This window comes from Achroia grisella, unplaced genomic scaffold (assembly GCF_030625045.1).
Source record: "Achroia grisella isolate CSIRO2021 unplaced genomic scaffold, CSIRO_AGI_Agris_v1 utg6051, whole genome shotgun sequence".
Taxonomy (NCBI): Eukaryota; Metazoa; Arthropoda; class Insecta; order Lepidoptera; family Pyralidae; genus Achroia; species Achroia grisella.
This window is the reverse complement of record NW_026712961.1, coordinates 274,197-293,373: the sequence shown is the minus strand read 5'-3', so window position 1 is coordinate 293,373 and position 19,177 is coordinate 274,197. Positions and strand designations below refer to the sequence as shown.

The 19,177-nt window shown below is 33.0% G+C and overlaps 2 protein-coding genes across 5 annotated transcripts; one reads left to right on the top strand and one right to left on the bottom strand.

Moving 5' to 3' along the window:
* Nucleotides 1–1,577: 1,577 nt before the first annotated feature.
* LOC131848955 (UDP-glucose 4-epimerase-like) lies at nt 1,578–16,370 on the top strand. 3 transcript variants are annotated; one of them, XM_059198919.1, is made up of 8 exons: nt 1,578–1,718; nt 5,692–5,947; nt 11,722–11,835; nt 12,389–12,565; nt 14,270–14,450; nt 14,791–14,879; nt 15,194–15,386; nt 16,168–16,370. In XM_059198919.1, the coding sequence occupies exons 2-8, from the start codon at nt 5,699–5,701 to the stop codon at nt 16,254–16,256; spliced, it is 1,092 nt and encodes a 363-aa protein (XP_059054902.1). In that variant the 5' UTR covers nt 1,578–1,718; nt 5,692–5,698; the 3' UTR covers nt 16,257–16,370. The 3 variants fall into 3 exon arrangements, with proteins under 3 accessions (XP_059054902.1, XP_059054904.1, XP_059054905.1); XM_059198921.1 differs by having other exon boundaries at nt 1,578–1,762; XM_059198922.1 differs by having other exon boundaries at nt 1,578–1,785.
* A 120-nt stretch (nt 16,371–16,490) lies between these two features.
* LOC131848961 (N(6)-adenine-specific methyltransferase METTL4) lies at nt 16,491–19,105 on the bottom strand. 2 transcript variants are annotated; one of them, XM_059198932.1, is made up of 5 exons: nt 18,614–19,105; nt 18,032–18,267; nt 17,614–17,742; nt 17,054–17,394; nt 16,491–16,703 (listed from the first exon to the last, which is right to left on the bottom strand). In XM_059198932.1, exons 1-5 carry the CDS (start codon nt 18,812–18,814, stop codon nt 16,564–16,566), a joined length of 1,047 nt encoding a protein of 348 aa, XP_059054915.1. In that variant the 5' UTR covers nt 18,815–19,105; the 3' UTR covers nt 16,491–16,563. The 2 variants fall into 2 exon arrangements, with proteins under 2 accessions (XP_059054915.1, XP_059054916.1); XM_059198933.1 differs by having other exon boundaries at nt 16,623–16,703; nt 17,058–17,394.
* Nucleotides 19,106–19,177: the final 72 nt, after the last annotated feature.

Sequence of the window (19,177 nt, the reverse complement as noted above, 5' to 3'; positions counted from 1 at the left end):
GACCGTAATGCCAGATATGTTAGTAAGAGGACGATGGCCAATTGTCGCCGTTGGTATTCACATAGGTTTACTTTTGTATTTCTTATACAAAATATATTTTTTAATAACAAAAAAAAACTAAATTCTATAGAATAATAATCTACTAACAGACACTGTTATTATTATTCTATTCTGTAGATTATTATTCTATTGACTTTTGATACTTGGGGTTGCAAGTAAATATTATTGGACAAATAATTAACCATATCATCCATGTATCATACCTATATGTAATACAGCCTAAATTCAAACAACATATAATAATATTTGTTTTCTTGTTACATTTATTATCAACAATCTGTCGCATGAATACAATAGTTGTACGTCTTAATTGCATGCGGCTGGCTGATCCACTTCACTTTTTATATCAACTAGGTAATCTGCGAGATCAATCCGCAAAGATTCAGTGATAAAGTTTTCGTTAATATTGTATTCTTCGTATTTAGATATAAAGTAACCTACTTATCTATACACAATTCGTGTAAATCATATGAAATGTTACATAGATACATACATTATCAATTCTATTCTCCGAATTAAATGAGAAGGTACAAGTTTCGTTTTTGATCTAGGTCCTAAGTAGTAAAAGGTACCTATTAATGTTAGAAAAATGCATCTTTCTAAATTTCCAAATATTGAATTATGACACAGTTACGTCCCGCATCTAAGATCTAAGATTGATGGATTATACCTATAGGTATGTTTAGGCATGCGAGACGTGTTACGGTATTCTAGTGATTCCGGTGTTAGCATGTGGGACCGCTTAAGAGGTCACTGTCGGCTGGAGATGACGGCTGCCATAACACCGACGCGAACACGCAATACTCGTATAACATGAACGAACACAATTTTAGGAAATTGATATTCATTTCTCACAAATGTATATCGTATCTTGTTTTTTTTATCCGATAATTTTATGTACATCCAAAACTATAAAGGGATCGTTCGAGATAACTGTTATTTCTGTATATCGACTTGAAGAATTCGTTAACAGTGTAATCATTGAGTGAATATAAATGTAATTTACTCGAACATATCCAGAAGGTATGATGTTCTAGTCGGTTAAATTGAATATACCTAAGACATAAATGTATGTAAGCAAACATCACATGAGAACGGTGGCATCTATTTGGGTTTTTTTTGTATTTTAATTATAAGGACAAAGAGACAAAATTTTTGATTCGTAAAAAAAGATAGATTGCGTCATTTTCTCCTAATGGAGATATGTCCGAAGCCAGCTAGTTAATATACAGAAAAAAACATTTCCAAATTCAAGGATGGTTTACGAACTGTAACACTTTATTGTAAAACAAAAAGACACAATTGACTTAAAAAATAAATGCGAACAATGGCGGGCTTATCCCAAAAAAGGGATTTCTTCCAGTCAACCATTGATTGAATTGTTCTCATCTATTATAGTATGTGTAACATATAGCCACGGTCGCCCCTATGTGATTACAGCTCACCAGTTTTGCAAACTACACCAGTGACGTACACCATGTCCAAGACATCATTGACATCATGCGATGCCTGCGCCTGCGCACCGCCACAGATGCGCTGCAACTTATAAACAGTGCCGACGCGTCGGCTAGTGTCAAGTTTATTTATCGATTGAGTTAATATTGTTTATATATATTACGATCAGTACGTGTTGTGTATTATTTATTAAGCAACGATCGGTGAGTATGACTTTCGTCTAACGGTGCGGTGTGCTGTCAAGAAAGTGAGCGGTTTTCTATAAAAACAGTTATGTGTTTAGATTTGTTTGTGTTCTCTCACTTACGCATTGTATATGGTCTACACCATACCCAAGTATATCATAGAAAATTAAAAGTTTTAAGACAAATATAATTATTATCTATAATTATATAATTTATTTACAATAAAATTACAATGTAGTTATCCGGAAAAGATTTAATTAGAATTTTATATATTTTAATCAAAATATTTCGATTCCAATATATATTTATTTCGTATGTCATTGTTACTGTGACCGAAACTTAATAAAACTAGATTAGTTTTAAATATTCATTTAATAAAAGTATGAGAAATCTTACTAAATATTATTTTAGATAATAACTTAGTAATAAGATAATAAATAGTAGTAACTTTATCTGGTACATTCTTAAAACCGTCGAAATAAAACAATTTAAAATTGCGGTTGTTTGCTTCTCAATTTATTCAGTAGTGTAATCTGAATAAATTAAAATACCTACGTAGATATTTTTCCTATTTCCCAACTAGAGCAGTGTGGTTTAGTTAATTAAATTGTACAGATAGCTTTATTATCCAGTCTCAATATAATGCCACAATTGTCGTAATTGAAAAATGGTTTTACCTGCTTCAACTTGTCACGAAAACTTGAAGGAGGAAAATAATTTTTGTTTAGATGATGATGACCGGCTGTCTACTTTTAGTTATAAACTAGCAGAACACCAGTGCAGGAAAATTAGTCGAAATTCAAGGCAATTCGCCTGAAATTAATCACTAGATATAGTTTTTACGGCGGTCCGCGTGGAGACATTCTGAGAAGGATAAAAGGTTTAATAGTAACATAGGTCGTAGAGATTCTTTATTAGTGGATCAATACATAGGAGACAACCCTATAATCAAAGGTATATGACCCCAAAAGATTATTCAAATCAAGAAAAAAAAGGCTCGGTTTTGCAGGATAGAATGGAATCTGGTGGCAGTAAACTCATAAGCAATTATGTACAGCAGCAAAGCAAGTAACCGGCTGACTAATATGGGAATACCAAGAAACAAGCCTGTTCGGCATCGCATTATTAGCAACATACAATGTATATTATGAACGTTTTTAAAACAGAAGTTCTCATTGGATCACATTTTTTACGTTACTTTAACGAGAATTGATTTTAATAATTTGTAGATATATTTAATTTAAAGTCTCCTAAAGAGTATGTGTCTAAATTTCTCCTATTCTAAGATTCCGTGGACCTTAGGCATAACATCAGAGAAAACCCAATCAAAATCCGTTCAGTAGTTTTTAGGTGATACTTTCTCTCATTTGATTCCTTATTGATTACGTCTATATTATTAATTTTATTTTTAAAAAATTCCTTGTTTGAGAAGTTAATTTATTTTATTAACTAATCGAAGAAAACTGAATAGACGTGTGCGTGGGTACCTCAGTCTCATCTATTCCAGCCTTTATAAGATATTTCGATTGTAGGGTGAGATGAGACAATAAAATCTCTGGTATGGTAACGCATAATATTACGGGCGCAATATGACAAATGTTCGAACATCAAATTAATTGTCAACAAATACTAATTACATAAAAATTTAAAAATTGCTTTCGTAGATATAATAGATGTTTACATATATATTAACTAATCGGCAATAGCGATAGGAACAGATTTATTTTTTAATATTGTCTTATCAATATAAGCTACCTATATTAATTATTATCACTAATATTTTTCCTGTTCACACCTAAATCATAAAATTGGGATTTTGCGCCCTAATACATTAAATAACGTCTTGTAACGACTTGTTGACTGTTTTTATATTTATAACTAGCTGTACACACGACTTTGTCCGCGTGGAATTTAACTTAATTTTATAAAAAAAGGTAGCCTAAGTTACTCCTTATTACATCAGCTACCTGCCAATAAAAGTTCCGTGAAAATCGGTCCAGCCATTACAGAGATTAGCCAGAACAAACAGACAGACAAACAAAAATTGTAAAAAAAAAATCTTTTGGTGTATGTACCGTATTTATATTCATATGCATGTATTAAAAAACGGTTATTTCAATATTACAAACAGACACTCCAATTTTATTTATGTGTATAGAGTATAGATGTATAGATTGTTTTTTTATTATTTTTAATGTATTGCCCAAGCCAGAGGAATCTACTAAAAATCAACTGAATTAGATTTATGTCATAGAATTTTCAATTTTATGTGAAAATGAAATCTAATATATAAATATTATAACTAAATAGTGCGGTCTTTCTCCGTCCGTCACAGAATTATAGTAGATATAGTAGGTACAGGTATTTCAGAAACTACTAATGCTATCAATTTGAAAATATTTTGGATACCTTAGAAAATAAAATAAAAAATTCGTTACCTAATGCAACATTAGTACCTATCCGAAATCGACACTTATCTACAACAGCTTTATTTTTTTAGCTTTAGTGTTGTATCATATTAAAATGGTTTATTTGTAGGTATATCGACAGCGAAATAGCGATACAAGAAATATAACTAAATCGTTATACTTCTTGTGTCGCTTGGTTTTCTACTTTGTTGTATAATCTACAAATAAAATAACATCTCCCCCTCACTTGTCTATCTGCGATAATATGTTGGTATGTAGTTTATAATAACATAATATAGGTATTAAGGATGTTGTAGGCAACATTCCTGCAGTAGTGATTAAGTACATATAATATCAGATGTGATGTCATTATATTCAAGTGAAATCATGAATCTTACTAAAATTCCAAGGACTACGCCAACTAGGTATTTGTACAACAATCGTGACTTTTGAAAGGTTATACGTACACATATAAGTAAACGAAACTCCTCGAAAGTAATTCCTAATAATTTCCGGATTGGCTGGTACCATGGAAAATTTAAATTGTGAGTTTCATGAAAAACAGTTTTCATATATAGCGTCCCTCCAATCTTCATTATAATAATTTTATAGTGTTCAAGGTCGCACCAAAATGTAGGTTCCACCTAGGTTAAGTCTGCAGAAATCGGGATTAGAACGCTCATATTGTAAATATTTTTAAAATTAACAATAAATTTGAAGTTGCACAATCTTTTACTATTGCCGGACCAGTCGGTGGCTTAACCTACTTATTTTTACAAACTAATTTATTCACAACAATATAAAAAAATACCACTGTTCATAATTAAAATATCAATATACATACGTCTTTTACCTATGGTTTCAAATATCATTGAACCCTTTCCTATACAAGTAGGTACCCCATGTGATCTATGACATTAAAGAACCACTTAGCACTCTAATCAAATTTTGATGATCATTCGTCATTAAAGTTAAACACGATTATCATTAATTGATGGCTAGGAGTCGTGTTTTGCAATATACGTGACATCCCACGGCCACGAAACTTATAGCTAATGGCTTATTGTTTTTAGAGGGAATGGATATGTGCAGTTGAGCATAGTGAACTATTTGTAACTAATGAGTGGATTTATAAGCTCCTATCCTTATAAATACACACATTAATAAAGAGTCGAGGAAGAAAAAGGACGACACTTAAAGAAATTTCCGAAAGAAGCATAGCGGATGAGGTCGTTGTCATGCCGTATATAAAAGTATATGATGTGCATACATATACTTGTAAAAACATGTCTATTAAAATTGAGTCGGACTCTAAAAATCTCATAAAATTATTATTTGGGTGATTTTTTTGTACAGGCTTATTTATTGAAAACCCTGAACAATTCACACAGCGGCATCTAGTCTTAATCTGTACGTAGCTTGTACTATTGTACATAAATGGATTCTAAACAATTGATAGACACATGCCTATGAGCGTCACTGCCTGCTGGACTCATGGATCTGCCGGAATTACACCATTCTACCATGGCAGATAATGTAGAGTACAATAAATAATTACAAATTTATTTTTTTTAATTTCACAGATAATAAATGAAAAATATGCCGAGGTTCAAGACAATATTAGTGACTGGTGGTGCTGGCTATATCGGGAGTCATTGCGTGGTGGACTTGCTAAAAGCTGGCCATGAAGTGGTGGCCATTGATAACTTCGCAAATGCTGTGGGTGATGAGCAGGGATCTCCAGCTTTACAACGTGCTGAACAGATCACTGGCAAGAAAATAACTTTTTACAAAGCAGACTTACTGAATAAATCAGAGATTAGGGATATTTTCGACAAGGTATGGTTTTCTAAGATATCAACGAAACATTCGTTGACATTACTATTGTTAGCCTAAGTTTACTAATAGAGAATACGAGTATCTTTTTCTGCAGAAAAACTGATTACAATTTTAACGAAAATACTCAGATGAGTCTATTTATCATGGGAGTAAACTTATTGACTGCGAAAAGAATTAATACCGTTTATAATTTGGGAACATCATAATTAAAAAATCGTGTCTAATTAATATTTCTCTTAAAGGAACAAATGGAGAGTTAGAGAATGTAATTAATAATTTTTCTATCGTTAATATATGACCTAGGTGTGTACGTACCTACTACCTAGAATTGGATAAGATCGATACCTAGATAATAACTCAGAGAAATACAGTACAAAATAACGCCGCATGATTATAGAAAACCATGTTCGGTAGTAGCTCTTTAAAACATGTAGTAGTGAAATGGTTACATGAGGTTTTGTTAGATTTGCAAAACAAAAAATTATGAAAACTTATTTATTATACAATATTCGGCAGCATTTAGTCATCGCAGTTATATAACTGATAGGTAAACCTAAATAATATGTAGCCGCGGTCGTTCTTCATTTAGGCTTAGATAATGTCAATGCATATCTGTAGGTAATATTACAGACAAAACATAGGTAATATACTGTAAATCACAATAGATGCAGTTATAACACAATTTGAAATGAGATTTTTTTTTTTTTTTTATTCTTTATTGTACAAAAAACACGTGTACAAAAGGCGAGCTTAATGCCATATGGCATTCTCTACCAGCTAACCTTTAGGTACAAATAGAAAGCGTTGTAGGGCAGTAGTGGCGAAAAACTGTGACAATAAAAACTATATAGTAGATATATAAATATAATATACAACTAAAATATACATAAATAAATAAAAATACTATGTATGATATGGATACAAAAATTACATAAAATAAAATAATATATACACGATATAAATATAAATGTGATATATAATGTACATATATATAAATATATATATAGATATATGAATATAATACTCTTAATTCAACGCCAAACAGTTATAGCTCATTCTGGCGACTCAGTAGGTAGTTAAAAAGTTTCTTTTTAAAAATGGGTTTACTCTGTGTTCTGCGCAGGTCTACAGGTAACGCATTCCAAAGGTTAATTGCCGTGACTGTGAAAGAGTTGGACATAAAGGTTGAATGATGGGAAGGAGTAAAGAGAAGGAGGTTATGAGCTGAGCGAAGGTTACGGGGATGGGAGTCGCTGATGAACCGAAATCTATCTTTCAGATAAGTAGGAGAAGAAAGGTCGAAAATAATAGAGAAGAGTGTGCAAAGGATACGCAGGTCTCTGCGGTTACGAATTGACAACCATTTAAGTTGTGAGCGAAATTTAGAGACGTGGTCATACTTTCGCAGTCCAAAAATGAACCGGATACAGTTGTTAAGGAGACGGTCCAACTTATTCAACTGATCTTGGGAGAGGTTAGTAAGACACACGTCAGCATAATCAAAATGCGGAAGTATAAGTGATTGGACGAGGAGCAATTTAGTGGAAGGTGGGAGAAAGAATTTAAACCGATATAGAACACGGAGAATACCTGTGACCCTGCGAGATATCTCCGCTACCTGCAAATGCCATTGAAGTGTCGGGTCGATAAGAAGACCTAGGTTTTTTACGCTGGGACAGAAAGGGATGATATTATTCTCAAACCGTACATACAAATTTGCCGAGTTTAATTTTGGGAGAAGTTTTGAGCTCCCTATAATTATTGCTTGGCATTTGTTCGGATTAACCGATATGCCAAAACGATGGGACCAACGAGCTATGTTGTCGAGATCAGCATTGAGACGGTCTACGGCCGCAGAGATGTCATTAATGTCCGATTGTACATAAAGTTGCAAATCATCTGCATACAGGTGGTAAGAGCAACTGAGATGGGAGACAACTAGATTAATAAATAGAGAAAAAAGGAGGGGAGAAAGAATACCGCCTTGTGGAACACCGGCGACCAACTCACACCAGTCAGATAAGTCCTGCCCGGAGCGAACGGCCTGCTGGCGACCACGAAGATAAGAAGAGAACCAATCCAGTGCTGAAGACGAAAAGTTGAGTTGAGAAAGTAGGGTTAGGATTAAGTCATGATCAACACAGTTGAAGGCGTTGGAGAAGTCAATTAGAACTAGAATAGTAAGTCGAGTGTTCTCCATACCTTCACGGAAGTCTTCAGTTACATTAAGTAACGCAGTGGTAGTACTGTGACTAGCCCGAAAACCAGACTGGAAAGGAGTAAGGAAGTTACAATTATTTATAAAGTAAGATACTTGTTTATGTACCGTAATTTCAAGAACTTTCGATAGAAAAGGCAAAATAGAGATAGGTCTGAAATGATTGGGAAGAGTTGGATTGGAGACTTTGGCAAGAGGGATAACAAATGCTTTTAGCCACAATTTGGGAAAACTGCCTGAAGATAGAGAGAAATTGACGATATGAGTAAGGATAGGAAGGATTGTGTCTAATAAGAAAAGGACCATAGTTCTACTCACTTCGTCATAGCCTTTAGCATTTGATTTTATGGATAAAACTGCCTTACGTATGTCGTCCTCAGTTACTGGAGAAAACGTGAAAGAGTCGGAAGAAAGTGCAGACATGGATTTAATTTCCTGTAAGGTGGATTGTTTTGTGATTACATTGAATGGTATTATAGAGGAAAAGTGCTTATTGAGATCGTTTGCTGGAACAGTTGAATTGGAGATGATTGGGGCTTTTCCAAAACCAAGAGAATTGAGGAATTTCCATACGTCTGTTGAAGGAGAATTTAAAACGTTATTGTGGATATGTCGGCGTTTTGCAGCCCTTACCATCTGATTGCAGCGATTTCTAGCACATTTAAAGTGCTGGAAGTTTAAAGCATTTCTTTCCCTTTTAAAAGTGCGAAAAGCCCTATCTCTTTTTGCCATTGCTTTACGCACTTCGTCCGTAATCCATGGAGCAGGCGGACGTCGTAATTTCACGACATGAACTGGTGCATGCTTATCAAATAAACATAAGATTGCTGAGTTAAATAAGGAGATTTTAGTGTTTATGTCGGTAACATCTAACAGCGGCTTCCAGTCAATAATTGCGGCATCGCGTCTAAACAATGTGCCATTGATTCTGTTAAAATTACGAACACTGGTGATGATCGGCTTTGGCTTAGATGGTTTAATTTTGTATGAAAGAAACAAGAGATCATGACGAGAAAATGCTGGAGCCGAGATTTGACCATAATCAATAACGTTATCTATAAAGGAGGTACATATAAGGTCCAGCCAGGAATCGTCCGTGTCGGTGTTTTGATGGGTCGGTTTTAAAGATAAAATAGTCAGATCCGCAGAATTGAAGATGGACCTTAGCTTATTTGATTGCACCGAGTCATTCAGCAGGTTAGTATTAAAATCACCCATGATGATGACGTGATTATAAGATGTATTAATGATATCGATGGCGTCATCAAGGTCACTGAAATAATCTGTTAATGGTGGACAGTAGACAACTCCAACAGCAACCTTCGTCCCATTAAAGTCGATCTCTATAAACAAAAGCTCTGCCGAACCCCTGTATTCAGAAGGAGATGACAAAATTATTTTATAGGGAATGTGACTACGCAAATAAATCGCGACACCGCCTCCACCCTTACCCGTGCGGTCATTTCTGATTAGTATATAACCAGGAAGGGCGTATGTGGTAGATGGCAAAGCAGGTTTTAACCACGATTCGGATATGAGTATAGCTTGGAGATTAGGCTCAGAAAAAGAGTCGAGTAAATCGGTATGATGTGCCGGCACACTTTGCGCATTAATGTGGCATATGTTAAAGAAATTAGATTGTAACAATTTATCACATAATAAGTTTTTAATACTGATGTTATCATTGAAAGAAGAGTCAGCAGAACACAAAGATAAACTACTACTATCACATGCTGAATGAAATGAGTCGTCGTCTGAGGGCATTGAGTGTATATAATAATATATATATTAAATGTATAATTGTAAAAATAAAAATATGCAATATAAGTAAAATATTAAAGTAATACAAATATAAAAGCCAAAAACGCTTTGTAATTTATTTACCTGCCGGCTCGCTGTAACAAATATTATTTATAAAAACACGAGACTTAGCGCATATTATTTACATATACAGACTGGTGAAACAAAACGCAAACATTAATACATAAAAAAAGAAAATTATCACTGTCTCAACTTGCTATGGATGTTACGTCAAAGAGTTAGAAATTGAAATGTCAATCGGTATGACACTGACATACGACATGTGTCAAATTGACATATGTGACGACAACTATAAAAATATAAGTTTATAACATTACAAAATTAAAACGGTAATCAGAATATAAACAATATTAGAAGGTATTAAATATACATGCAATTATTGAAACATCTGAACGGTACTTTGGGAAATAAGTGTAGGTAATGAAGTATTAAGCTAAGAGAGAAGATAATGTTTACTACTATATCGATCGAGCAACAACAGCTGGTGTATAACAGATTAAGTGATGCAAGTTTGGGATCAGAATGAGAAAATGAAGAACAAAAGATACACACTTTAACATTACTAACGGCAGTTCATTTCTTAGTCGCTCTCGTAGACCGATGATACTTGGGGGCGGCAGATGTAGACCTACTACTAGAGGCTGCACTGTCCACAACCGGGGCTACAGAAGATTCCATTGGCTTCTGCATAGCGATCAGCTTTTCTAAATCCTCTAACATGAATATTTTAACCCGCGAATTATCAGGAAGCTTTACGCTTATGACACCATCCAAAGTCCAGACTTTATTGATCCCGAAATGCTTCCGAGCTTCAATAAACAGCGACTGCCTCATGCGTGTCAAATACTCGGACAATAAATACGAGCTGCCCTTAAATAGAGACTTTTTTGCCCAGATTGTTTGACGAAGTGATGGATCATTGAACTTAATGAGAATAGGGCGACAGCGACCCACTGAAGGAGCTCCCAGGCGATGACAGACTACAAGTTTGTCTGGTGTTAATTCTTGAATTCCAAGATGCTTGGTTATGACAGTGACTGTAGCTTCCCGAACACTCTCATTTGTCCTTTCATCTATACCACCCAAGAGCAGGAACTTTTTTCGGTGACGATTTTCAATGGCATCCATGCCTGCTATTAGATGACTTATTTGCTGCCGCAATAAACTTACAGAGGTATTGATTTGATCACGGAAACACCGGAACTCTTCATTCAGATGCTTCAGACTGACTTCGCCCGCTGGAGCTTTTAGTTGCGCCTCAAAGGTGTTAAGACGATCGTTAAGTGTCTTCTCCAGGATGGCTTGTGTTTTGAGTACATCCAGTATGCTTGCCATTGTATGAATGTTTTATATAGTATAGTAGTGAAAAGTGGTTCAGCGGCTTCTTGCAGGTAATTAAATTACAACTATCACAACATAAGTATGTCTATGTTAAATATAAAAATAATTTTGTAAAAAAAATAGAGTTTTACTATTTATAAATAAATAAAATTGGAGTGATAACAAAACTCAGCTGTTACTTTTTTAACCGCCTACCCGCGAAAGAGATTATGTATCAACTTAAAATACCTTTAGGTAATCAACAAGACTAACAAGAGAGTGAAGCCCGTTTATTAATAAAAAAATCATAATTTTTTTTCTGATATGTACTCACATTTCAGAAAATATGGGTGAAATGAAAGAATTATGCAAATGCAATCAAACAAATAAATAAAAATCTGTTTTTTTTTTTCAGCATAAAATAGACTGTGTAATCCATTTTGCCGCGTTAAAGGCCGTTGGTGAATCAATGCAGCAGCCATTGCTATACTATCAAAATAATCTTCTTGGAATGCTTAACTTATTGGAGGTTAGTCATTATCATATCATATAATAGGACAGACAGATTCTGCGAACACATGAAATATAGATAACCAAGTGTATCCTAAGTATATATTTTTCACTCATTATTCTTGGAGATAGTGTTAACGTAAATTGAAGTATTAGAATCGTTATGACCCGTACTCCTTTTATACTATCGTCAATGTCATACTTTACATTTTTCTGTGATTGTTAATTATTAATATGCCTGTAATATGTATGTAAATTAATTTTTATGTTGTATAATTTATTGCAACATTCCATACTTAATCGAATACTTGAATAAATTCTGTAAGTAGTGTTGGCAGTGTAAGTTAAACATTGTGCCGAATTCCGGAGAAATTTGACATACAGTAGTTTACTCCACTTTCTTCGATAGTTTCTTCCGGCAGCTATTTCTACCTGCTTTATACCTACATATGTATTTACTCTACTACAAATACATTATACTACACCCTCGATGGGTTAAACAATTTACTGACTTCTTCCCCATCATCATTAATTTAAAAAATAGTAGTTAAAGCATTCTCATATCCTTACAGATAATGCGTTCTCATAACTGCTATCAATTAGTGTTCTCGTCATCGTGCACGGTTTATGGTGAACCAGAAAGCCTGCCTATCACTGAAACGCATGCAACTGGTAATATTACCAATGTATACGGCAGAACTAAATATTTTATTGAGGAAATGCTGAAGGACCTTAGCGCAGCAGAAAAGGTATTATTCTATGTAGTTACCTAATCATAACTAAAGAACACGAACATATTGGTATGTTACGACTACGACTGTTATACCGGATGGGGGAGGTCAGAGGCATGTGCAGAACTGCCGATGTTTTTATTTTGCCCTTCGCTTGAATCCAACACGGTAAGGAGCAAATCTAACACCGCCTCTCGTATACATTTTTGATTTGATATCGCCGTTTCAGAAATTAACACACAAAGTTATTTTTTGTGTCTGCCAGATTTGTACGCTCGACCTCTTAGGCGTAATTCCGGGTAGTGAATCACTAGGCTACGACGGTCTTAATCATAATTCATCACTTAATAAATTATAAAATAAATACATATTGTTATGCTAACGAGAGTTTGTACCGACCGGCTACAAAAATACTAACTTCGACCTTCTAGCGATGCCCTAAGTCTAAAGTCGTGTCCGTCATACGTTACGTTACGTCCGACTGATATGAGACAGTTAAGGAGAGTCACCATCCATTTCATTAAAATCTTACAGGGGTATGGAATGTGGTGAAGCTCTAAAATTCACCAGTATTATATAATAAATGAAAACAAATAAAGAAAAAGTAGAATGCCAATTTTGAAATAGTTTTTGATAATCAAGATTTATATGAAAACAGAGACTTCCTTGGTTCTCTGTACCTAAACCATAATGAGCCTAGTACAAAGAGTATGTCGAGTAAAATAGGTATCTGTTGCCCTAATTCTCTCATAAGTATTCATAATTTAGTCAGCATCGTATGGCCACTATGAATGTGTCAATAACCAGTTGGTTTGACCTACTATTTTGAGGTTCAAGGTTGTTGAAGGCGCATTGAACGCGGTTAGAGTATACGAATATATGTATGTCATATGGTTACGTACCTTCAATCTCGCGCAAAAACCGGTATAATCACGAAGGGTATATACAACTTGATAAAATCGATTCAAAAATATTATATTACATTTTAATTACATTAATGAAAGTTCATCATATTTTTTATGTAACTGGTGTGGAAAACATACTGACAGCCTATATACATGAAGAGTGCATCTCTCTCGCCACGGACATCAGTTTATTAAGTAATGCCCGTGGCAAGTAATAGTAAGGACGAGCAGTACTAGCTACCTACTAGGCCTCATGCGTTGCCATTCCGGAGATGCCTCCATATTTTGTCATTTCGATGGATTCAATATTTTTTCCCTCCAATTGTAACACTTCTTACAACGTAGGTACCTTGCATCTGGCTGAATTGGTGGAGATAAATGTAGGGACCCAAACAAAAGATTTCGTGTAAAGTATTTGCTCTGGCATAAACAAATTCAAATTCAAATTATAAATCATTTATTCATGTACATTTGAGCCGCTTATGAACGTAATTTTTTTTATATTATAATTTTTCCCTACCATCCAGTTCAGTATATAGATCCAATTGAGAAGAACTGGCAAGAAATTCAATTGAACAATTTATACATTCTGTAACATACGAGTAAATCGATTTAATCCCTTAACAACATTGAATTGTAATGTGAATTTAATTTGATTTAAAGAACACATCTTATTAAAACTTCTAGTAATACTCACTCGGGCTGTAAAATTCTAAAATTACGATTTTGCCAAAAGGTTTGACGCTTAGCTATGAACCTAATATAACGGTATAACGTACAAATAAAAATGTTTTAGTATATATCATTACTTTTGCAGAAATGGAACATAATATCACTACGCTACTTCAACCCTGTGGGTGCTCACCCGTCTGGATTAATTGGCGAGGACCCCACCAAGGAGTTCACGAACCTAATGCCCTTTATGGCACAGGTAGCGCTTGGGAAGAAGCCTGTACTCACTGTCTTTGGCAATGATTACAATACCCCAGACGGTACCGGTGAGTATATATTAGAAGAACAATATGTATCTATAGATAGATGTAACAGGTTGGAATGTGCAATTATACATTATTACATGGACTCACTGGTTAGTAATATGTAATGTACTTAATTAAAGAAACTTAACATTTATATTTGTGAATATATATATATATATATATATATATATATATATGCAGAACAGTATTGGAATTCTGATGTCAGAAACCTTTTCATTATCTTAATTTTTAACTAAAACTTTTTCCTTTATGTTACTAATAACAATATGTTTTCGCATATATTGATACTAATAGCAATATAAAAAATTAAAAACTGTATTACCTATTTATTTTTCTGCAGGTATAAGAGACTACATCCACGTAATGGATTTAGCGAGTGGTCATGTGGCAGCATTGAATTTAATTAGCGAGAACCATGTTGGACTCAAGGTATATTAACATATTATATGTAATTTCACTAACAGAAGTTCATTACACAATGGCTTTTTTTTATCCTCCAGGTATGCTCTGGAGTCATATAGATTTATACTGTTCTTTTAAAACGTACCTAATCGAGTCTAAACCCAATAAATCGATAACAATGCTGGTTATATCTTTCTATAAGGGATTTTTTATTTGAAATATGTGAGACATATAAATAACTTAAATGCGCTTCTAACCGGCCAATGAGAGACGATAATTAGGAATATATAACAGTATAGAAATCATTCTAATTCGTGTACCTTACTTATCTTTGTGCATAGGTGTACAACTTAGGTACCGGGAAAGGAGTATCTGTGAAAGAGCTAGTGGACGTGTTCGAGAGAGTAACGGGGACCAAAATCCCGCTGAAATATGTTGAGAGGCGGCTGGGCGACATAACTGCAATGTGGGCAGATGCGACGCTGGCTAAAGAACAACTTGGCTGGTCCACCAAATATACAATTGAAGATATGTGTAAGTATTAACATTCATGAAGCCTGTATCATTAAATTAATACGTGAAGCAAAAATTTTTTTACCCCATTTTACGAATATTGACGGAGGAGTATAAAATTTCGTATTTTTAGTTTATTTAAATAGAAAAAGAATGCTTTATGCTAATATTTAAATTATGACATCTTATTCCTCCAGAATGACACCGCATAAGTATCACATACAGTCATACCACGATGTTAATCCGTGGTGCTGTTCTATATAGGCGACGTTACCACTTAAGATTCTTCAGCTTGCAGCTTCTTTGCAATTACATTAAAATACACCTATCACGTAAATTTTTTATAAGTAATAGTAGTAGTACTTACCTATAAAAAAAATACGCGATTGTTTTTATTTATTAGTTTATTACTAGCTGTTCCCGCAACTTCGTCCGCGTGGAATTTAACTTTATTTTTCTGAAATAATAGAATTTTTCTAAAACTACAATAGCCTAAGTTACTCCTTATTACATCAGCAACCTGCCAAAAAAGTCCTGTCAAAATCGGTCCAGCCATTTTAAAGATTAGCCGGAACAAACAGACAGACAGACAGACAAAAATTGTTTTTTTGATGCATGTACTGTATTTATATTCATATGCATGCAGTATAAAATGGTTATTTCAATATTACAAACAGACACTCTAATTTTATTTATATGTATAGAGTATAGATGTATAGATATGTAATAATAATAATATCTTAGGACAATTCTCGGAACGTCGTAATAGTATTTCAATAGTAACCGGCTGATTATATTGCAGGCAGTGACTTCTGGAAATGGCAGACCATGAACCCTGACGGTTATCCCAAGAATATAAAATCCAACGTAATCTCAAACGGCAAGAGTTAACAATCCTTTAATAATGTGTTATTTTAATACTTAAGGAAATATTAAATTAGTATATTATTTATACGAATTTCTTTTAGTATATTTTTAGGAAATAAAAATATTTTTATCCATTTATTTTATTTTTCCTATACATACATAAAATACGCACACTTTAAAAAAATGGTCCTAATAAACTTATTGTTAGTAAATCTGAAAAATGATTTAAAGAAATAAAATTAAAGATATAAGAATATTATAAAAATACAGATTAAATAAAAAAAGAAGGTAATAAAATATTAAATCATGTAACATAATTAAATATTTATTGTCAACTAACCACTTCATACAAAGATGTGTGTTGTAATTTTAAAGGCTCATAGCCTACACTGCATGTGTTTGGCAGAAGATATCTGGCAAATAATTCCAGTATTTCAGGATTTTTCTCATTAATATACTCTTTCAGTAATTCTGAAAATAAAAAATATCCTTCAGCATAGCCTACTAATACTAGAATATCAATTATAGTGATGTGACTCCGTCCAAAGTCGTGAGAATATGGATGTCCTCTTACAACAATATAAGTGTGCCTATATGTAAGTTTGTTGCCAATTCACAACTCAGATCTCATAATCATGACATGAAGATAATATTTAAAATATAATCTGTAATGGATTAGATATTGGATGAAAGGTTCATATAGACGAAGTAGCTGGTATCAGCTAGTTGGTACATATAACTCTATATTTAAGATGTAAAGTAAGTAATTTAAGATGTATGTAGTTACATATCCATGAAATTATATTGTAATAAATTATTACCTACTAATGGAGGTTTATGCGAATGTAAGGCACTTGGCACACTTAAAAATAAATGTTCATCAGGTACATGAGTCACATCACCAACTTTTCCAATAATCAGCCTTTCATATGGCTGTTTCTTAGATCCCGTGCTGAAGGGACATACAGGTTTCAACTGAATGTCCACTTTTAACCAATACCATGTTGCCACATACTCTACACCCCAGTTGGGAAATATCATATTTTTTACTGCTGCAATATTAGATGGTGAATTTGTACACCAAACTGCAACTAAACAGTTTGTTGCTAGTAAGGTCTTTAAAGGTATTGACGCTATATCTTCATTGTACATCATAGAATAGCTGTAAAATAAAATGTCTTTCTTAGTAAAAGATTGATATTATTGTTATGTTGTTCTTAATTCTTGAATATGGAACTAAATAAGAATCATTATAGGTGCAGATATTATTATAAAAATCAACATATACCAAGTAAGCTAAAATAACAAAACAAATTGTCAATGGCTATAGAATTTTTATAATTACAAGCTTATAAACATTTAGGGAACATTAAATACCTACCTTAACTTATTATTAGACCCTTTTAATCTCCTTATGTACTTGTTCCACCATGGCGGATCTGCTATAACTATATTATACTTATTGCCCTCTAATTTAAGACACTGTTCCAAGACACATCCACAATAGAATCTAAAACAATCAAAATATAAATTGTATAATATAATTGAATTCTATTAACAGTTGGTATAAATTTCCTAGGTTCACTAGGTTCAGTTACTGAGACTGACTTATGACTTTACAAATATACTGTAACTAATTGATCCACTCAACTTCATCTGTATCACATGTACTTGATATTTACTATTATATTTCACACAATTTGCATAATATCTTTTCAAATAATAGTGTACATATTGTTCTGATCTATAAGCTATATTACTAAAAAGTTTCATCTAAATCTGAAATTTATACAACTTACCTACAGTTATATGGAATTAAAAAATCATCATTACCAATTTTGTGTTTAACAGATGTATTTGAGTTGTTACCACCATTAGTTCCTACATGGTCGAATATGGTTCGTTCCAATAATTCTTTTGAAAAATCTCGGATATTGTCAACATTTGAAACATTATTTTTGTGATGTATTTTCTCCTTTAAGTTAGACTCTATTTCCAACAAAACAGCTTCATACTTTAACCTTACCTTTGTGGCCTGTAAAAATAAAATGTGGGCTAATTAAGCTTCAACTTTCATTAAAACATTCCACATGGAAATATTCGGAAAAATTTACATCAATATCCAAGCACTGTACTGATAAATTTCTTAAAATTACCCAAACTCTTTATATCTTCCAGTTCATCAAACATCAATTCTAATATTCTAAGCAATATTAATATACTTACAATTTTTTTTTTATTTTAATATATATTTTATTTTTAATATATAAAAAAAAATTATGAAAATAATATTAATGGAAATTTAACATACTTACATTATCTTTACAAAAGCAATTTTTAAAGTTTCAGGGAAAAATATAAATTTTTTAAGAACAACAAACCTCTTCATGAGGGTCATCAGAACTCTTCCCTTTCAACCTTTTTCTATTAAGTGTATGTCCATTACTCAAGATATGAAACAATTTTGCTGACAACACATATGAAAGTATTTGGCCATTTGTATTAATATTTTTATATATATTAGAAATAAATCCATAATGATCTAGAAAACTACAATTGTTTTTCTTGTGCAAAATACTCATATCAACAATTTTGAGGTATTATTCGTATTACTATTGTGAGACGAAAATAAAGTGTACACTACAGTAAATTCACTTTTAGTGTGAAGAGATGTAAAATCAGCAAAATATAAAGTAAGAACATGTAATTTTGGGAATATGAAACATGTAAATTAAATTAATAATTAAAAACCGGGAAACAATCGATACTTCTTCTATCTGTAATTCATATGTCACGAATTTTATAGCATTAGAATACAAATTAATATAGAACTATAATATCAAGTAATATTTTTAAAATAGAGAAGATTAAAAATTTTCATAATATTCAAATTCAAATACAACATAATCTTGAAAAAAAGTGACAGTACATGCAGTCAAGCAATG

What these genes read in the sequence shown, in the direction of transcription:
- LOC131848961 (XM_059198932.1), bottom strand. Translation starts at nt 18,814, where the DNA reads ATGAGTATTTTGCACAAGAAAAACAATTGTAGTTTTCTAGATCATTAT. An exon ending in TTAATTCCATATAACTGTAG is followed by an intron (nt 17,743 to 18,031) that starts GTAAGTTGTATA and finishes TGATTGTTTTAG; the next exon opens with ATTCTATTGTGGATGTGTCT. An exon ending in GGGTCTAATAATAAGTTAAG is followed by an intron (nt 17,395 to 17,613) that starts GTAGGTATTTAA and finishes TTTATTTTACAG; the next exon opens with CTATTCTATGATGTACAATG.
- LOC131848955 (XM_059198919.1), top strand. Translation starts at nt 5,699, where the DNA reads ATGAAAAATATGCCGAGGTTCAAGACAATATTAGTGACTGGTGGTGCT. An exon ending in TTAGGGATATTTTCGACAAG is followed by an intron (nt 5,948 to 11,721) that starts GTATGGTTTTCT and finishes TTTTTTTTTCAG; the next exon opens with CATAAAATAGACTGTGTAAT. An exon ending in CAATACCCCAGACGGTACCG is followed by an intron (nt 14,451 to 14,790) that starts GTGAGTATATAT and finishes ATTTTTCTGCAG; the next exon opens with GTATAAGAGACTACATCCAC.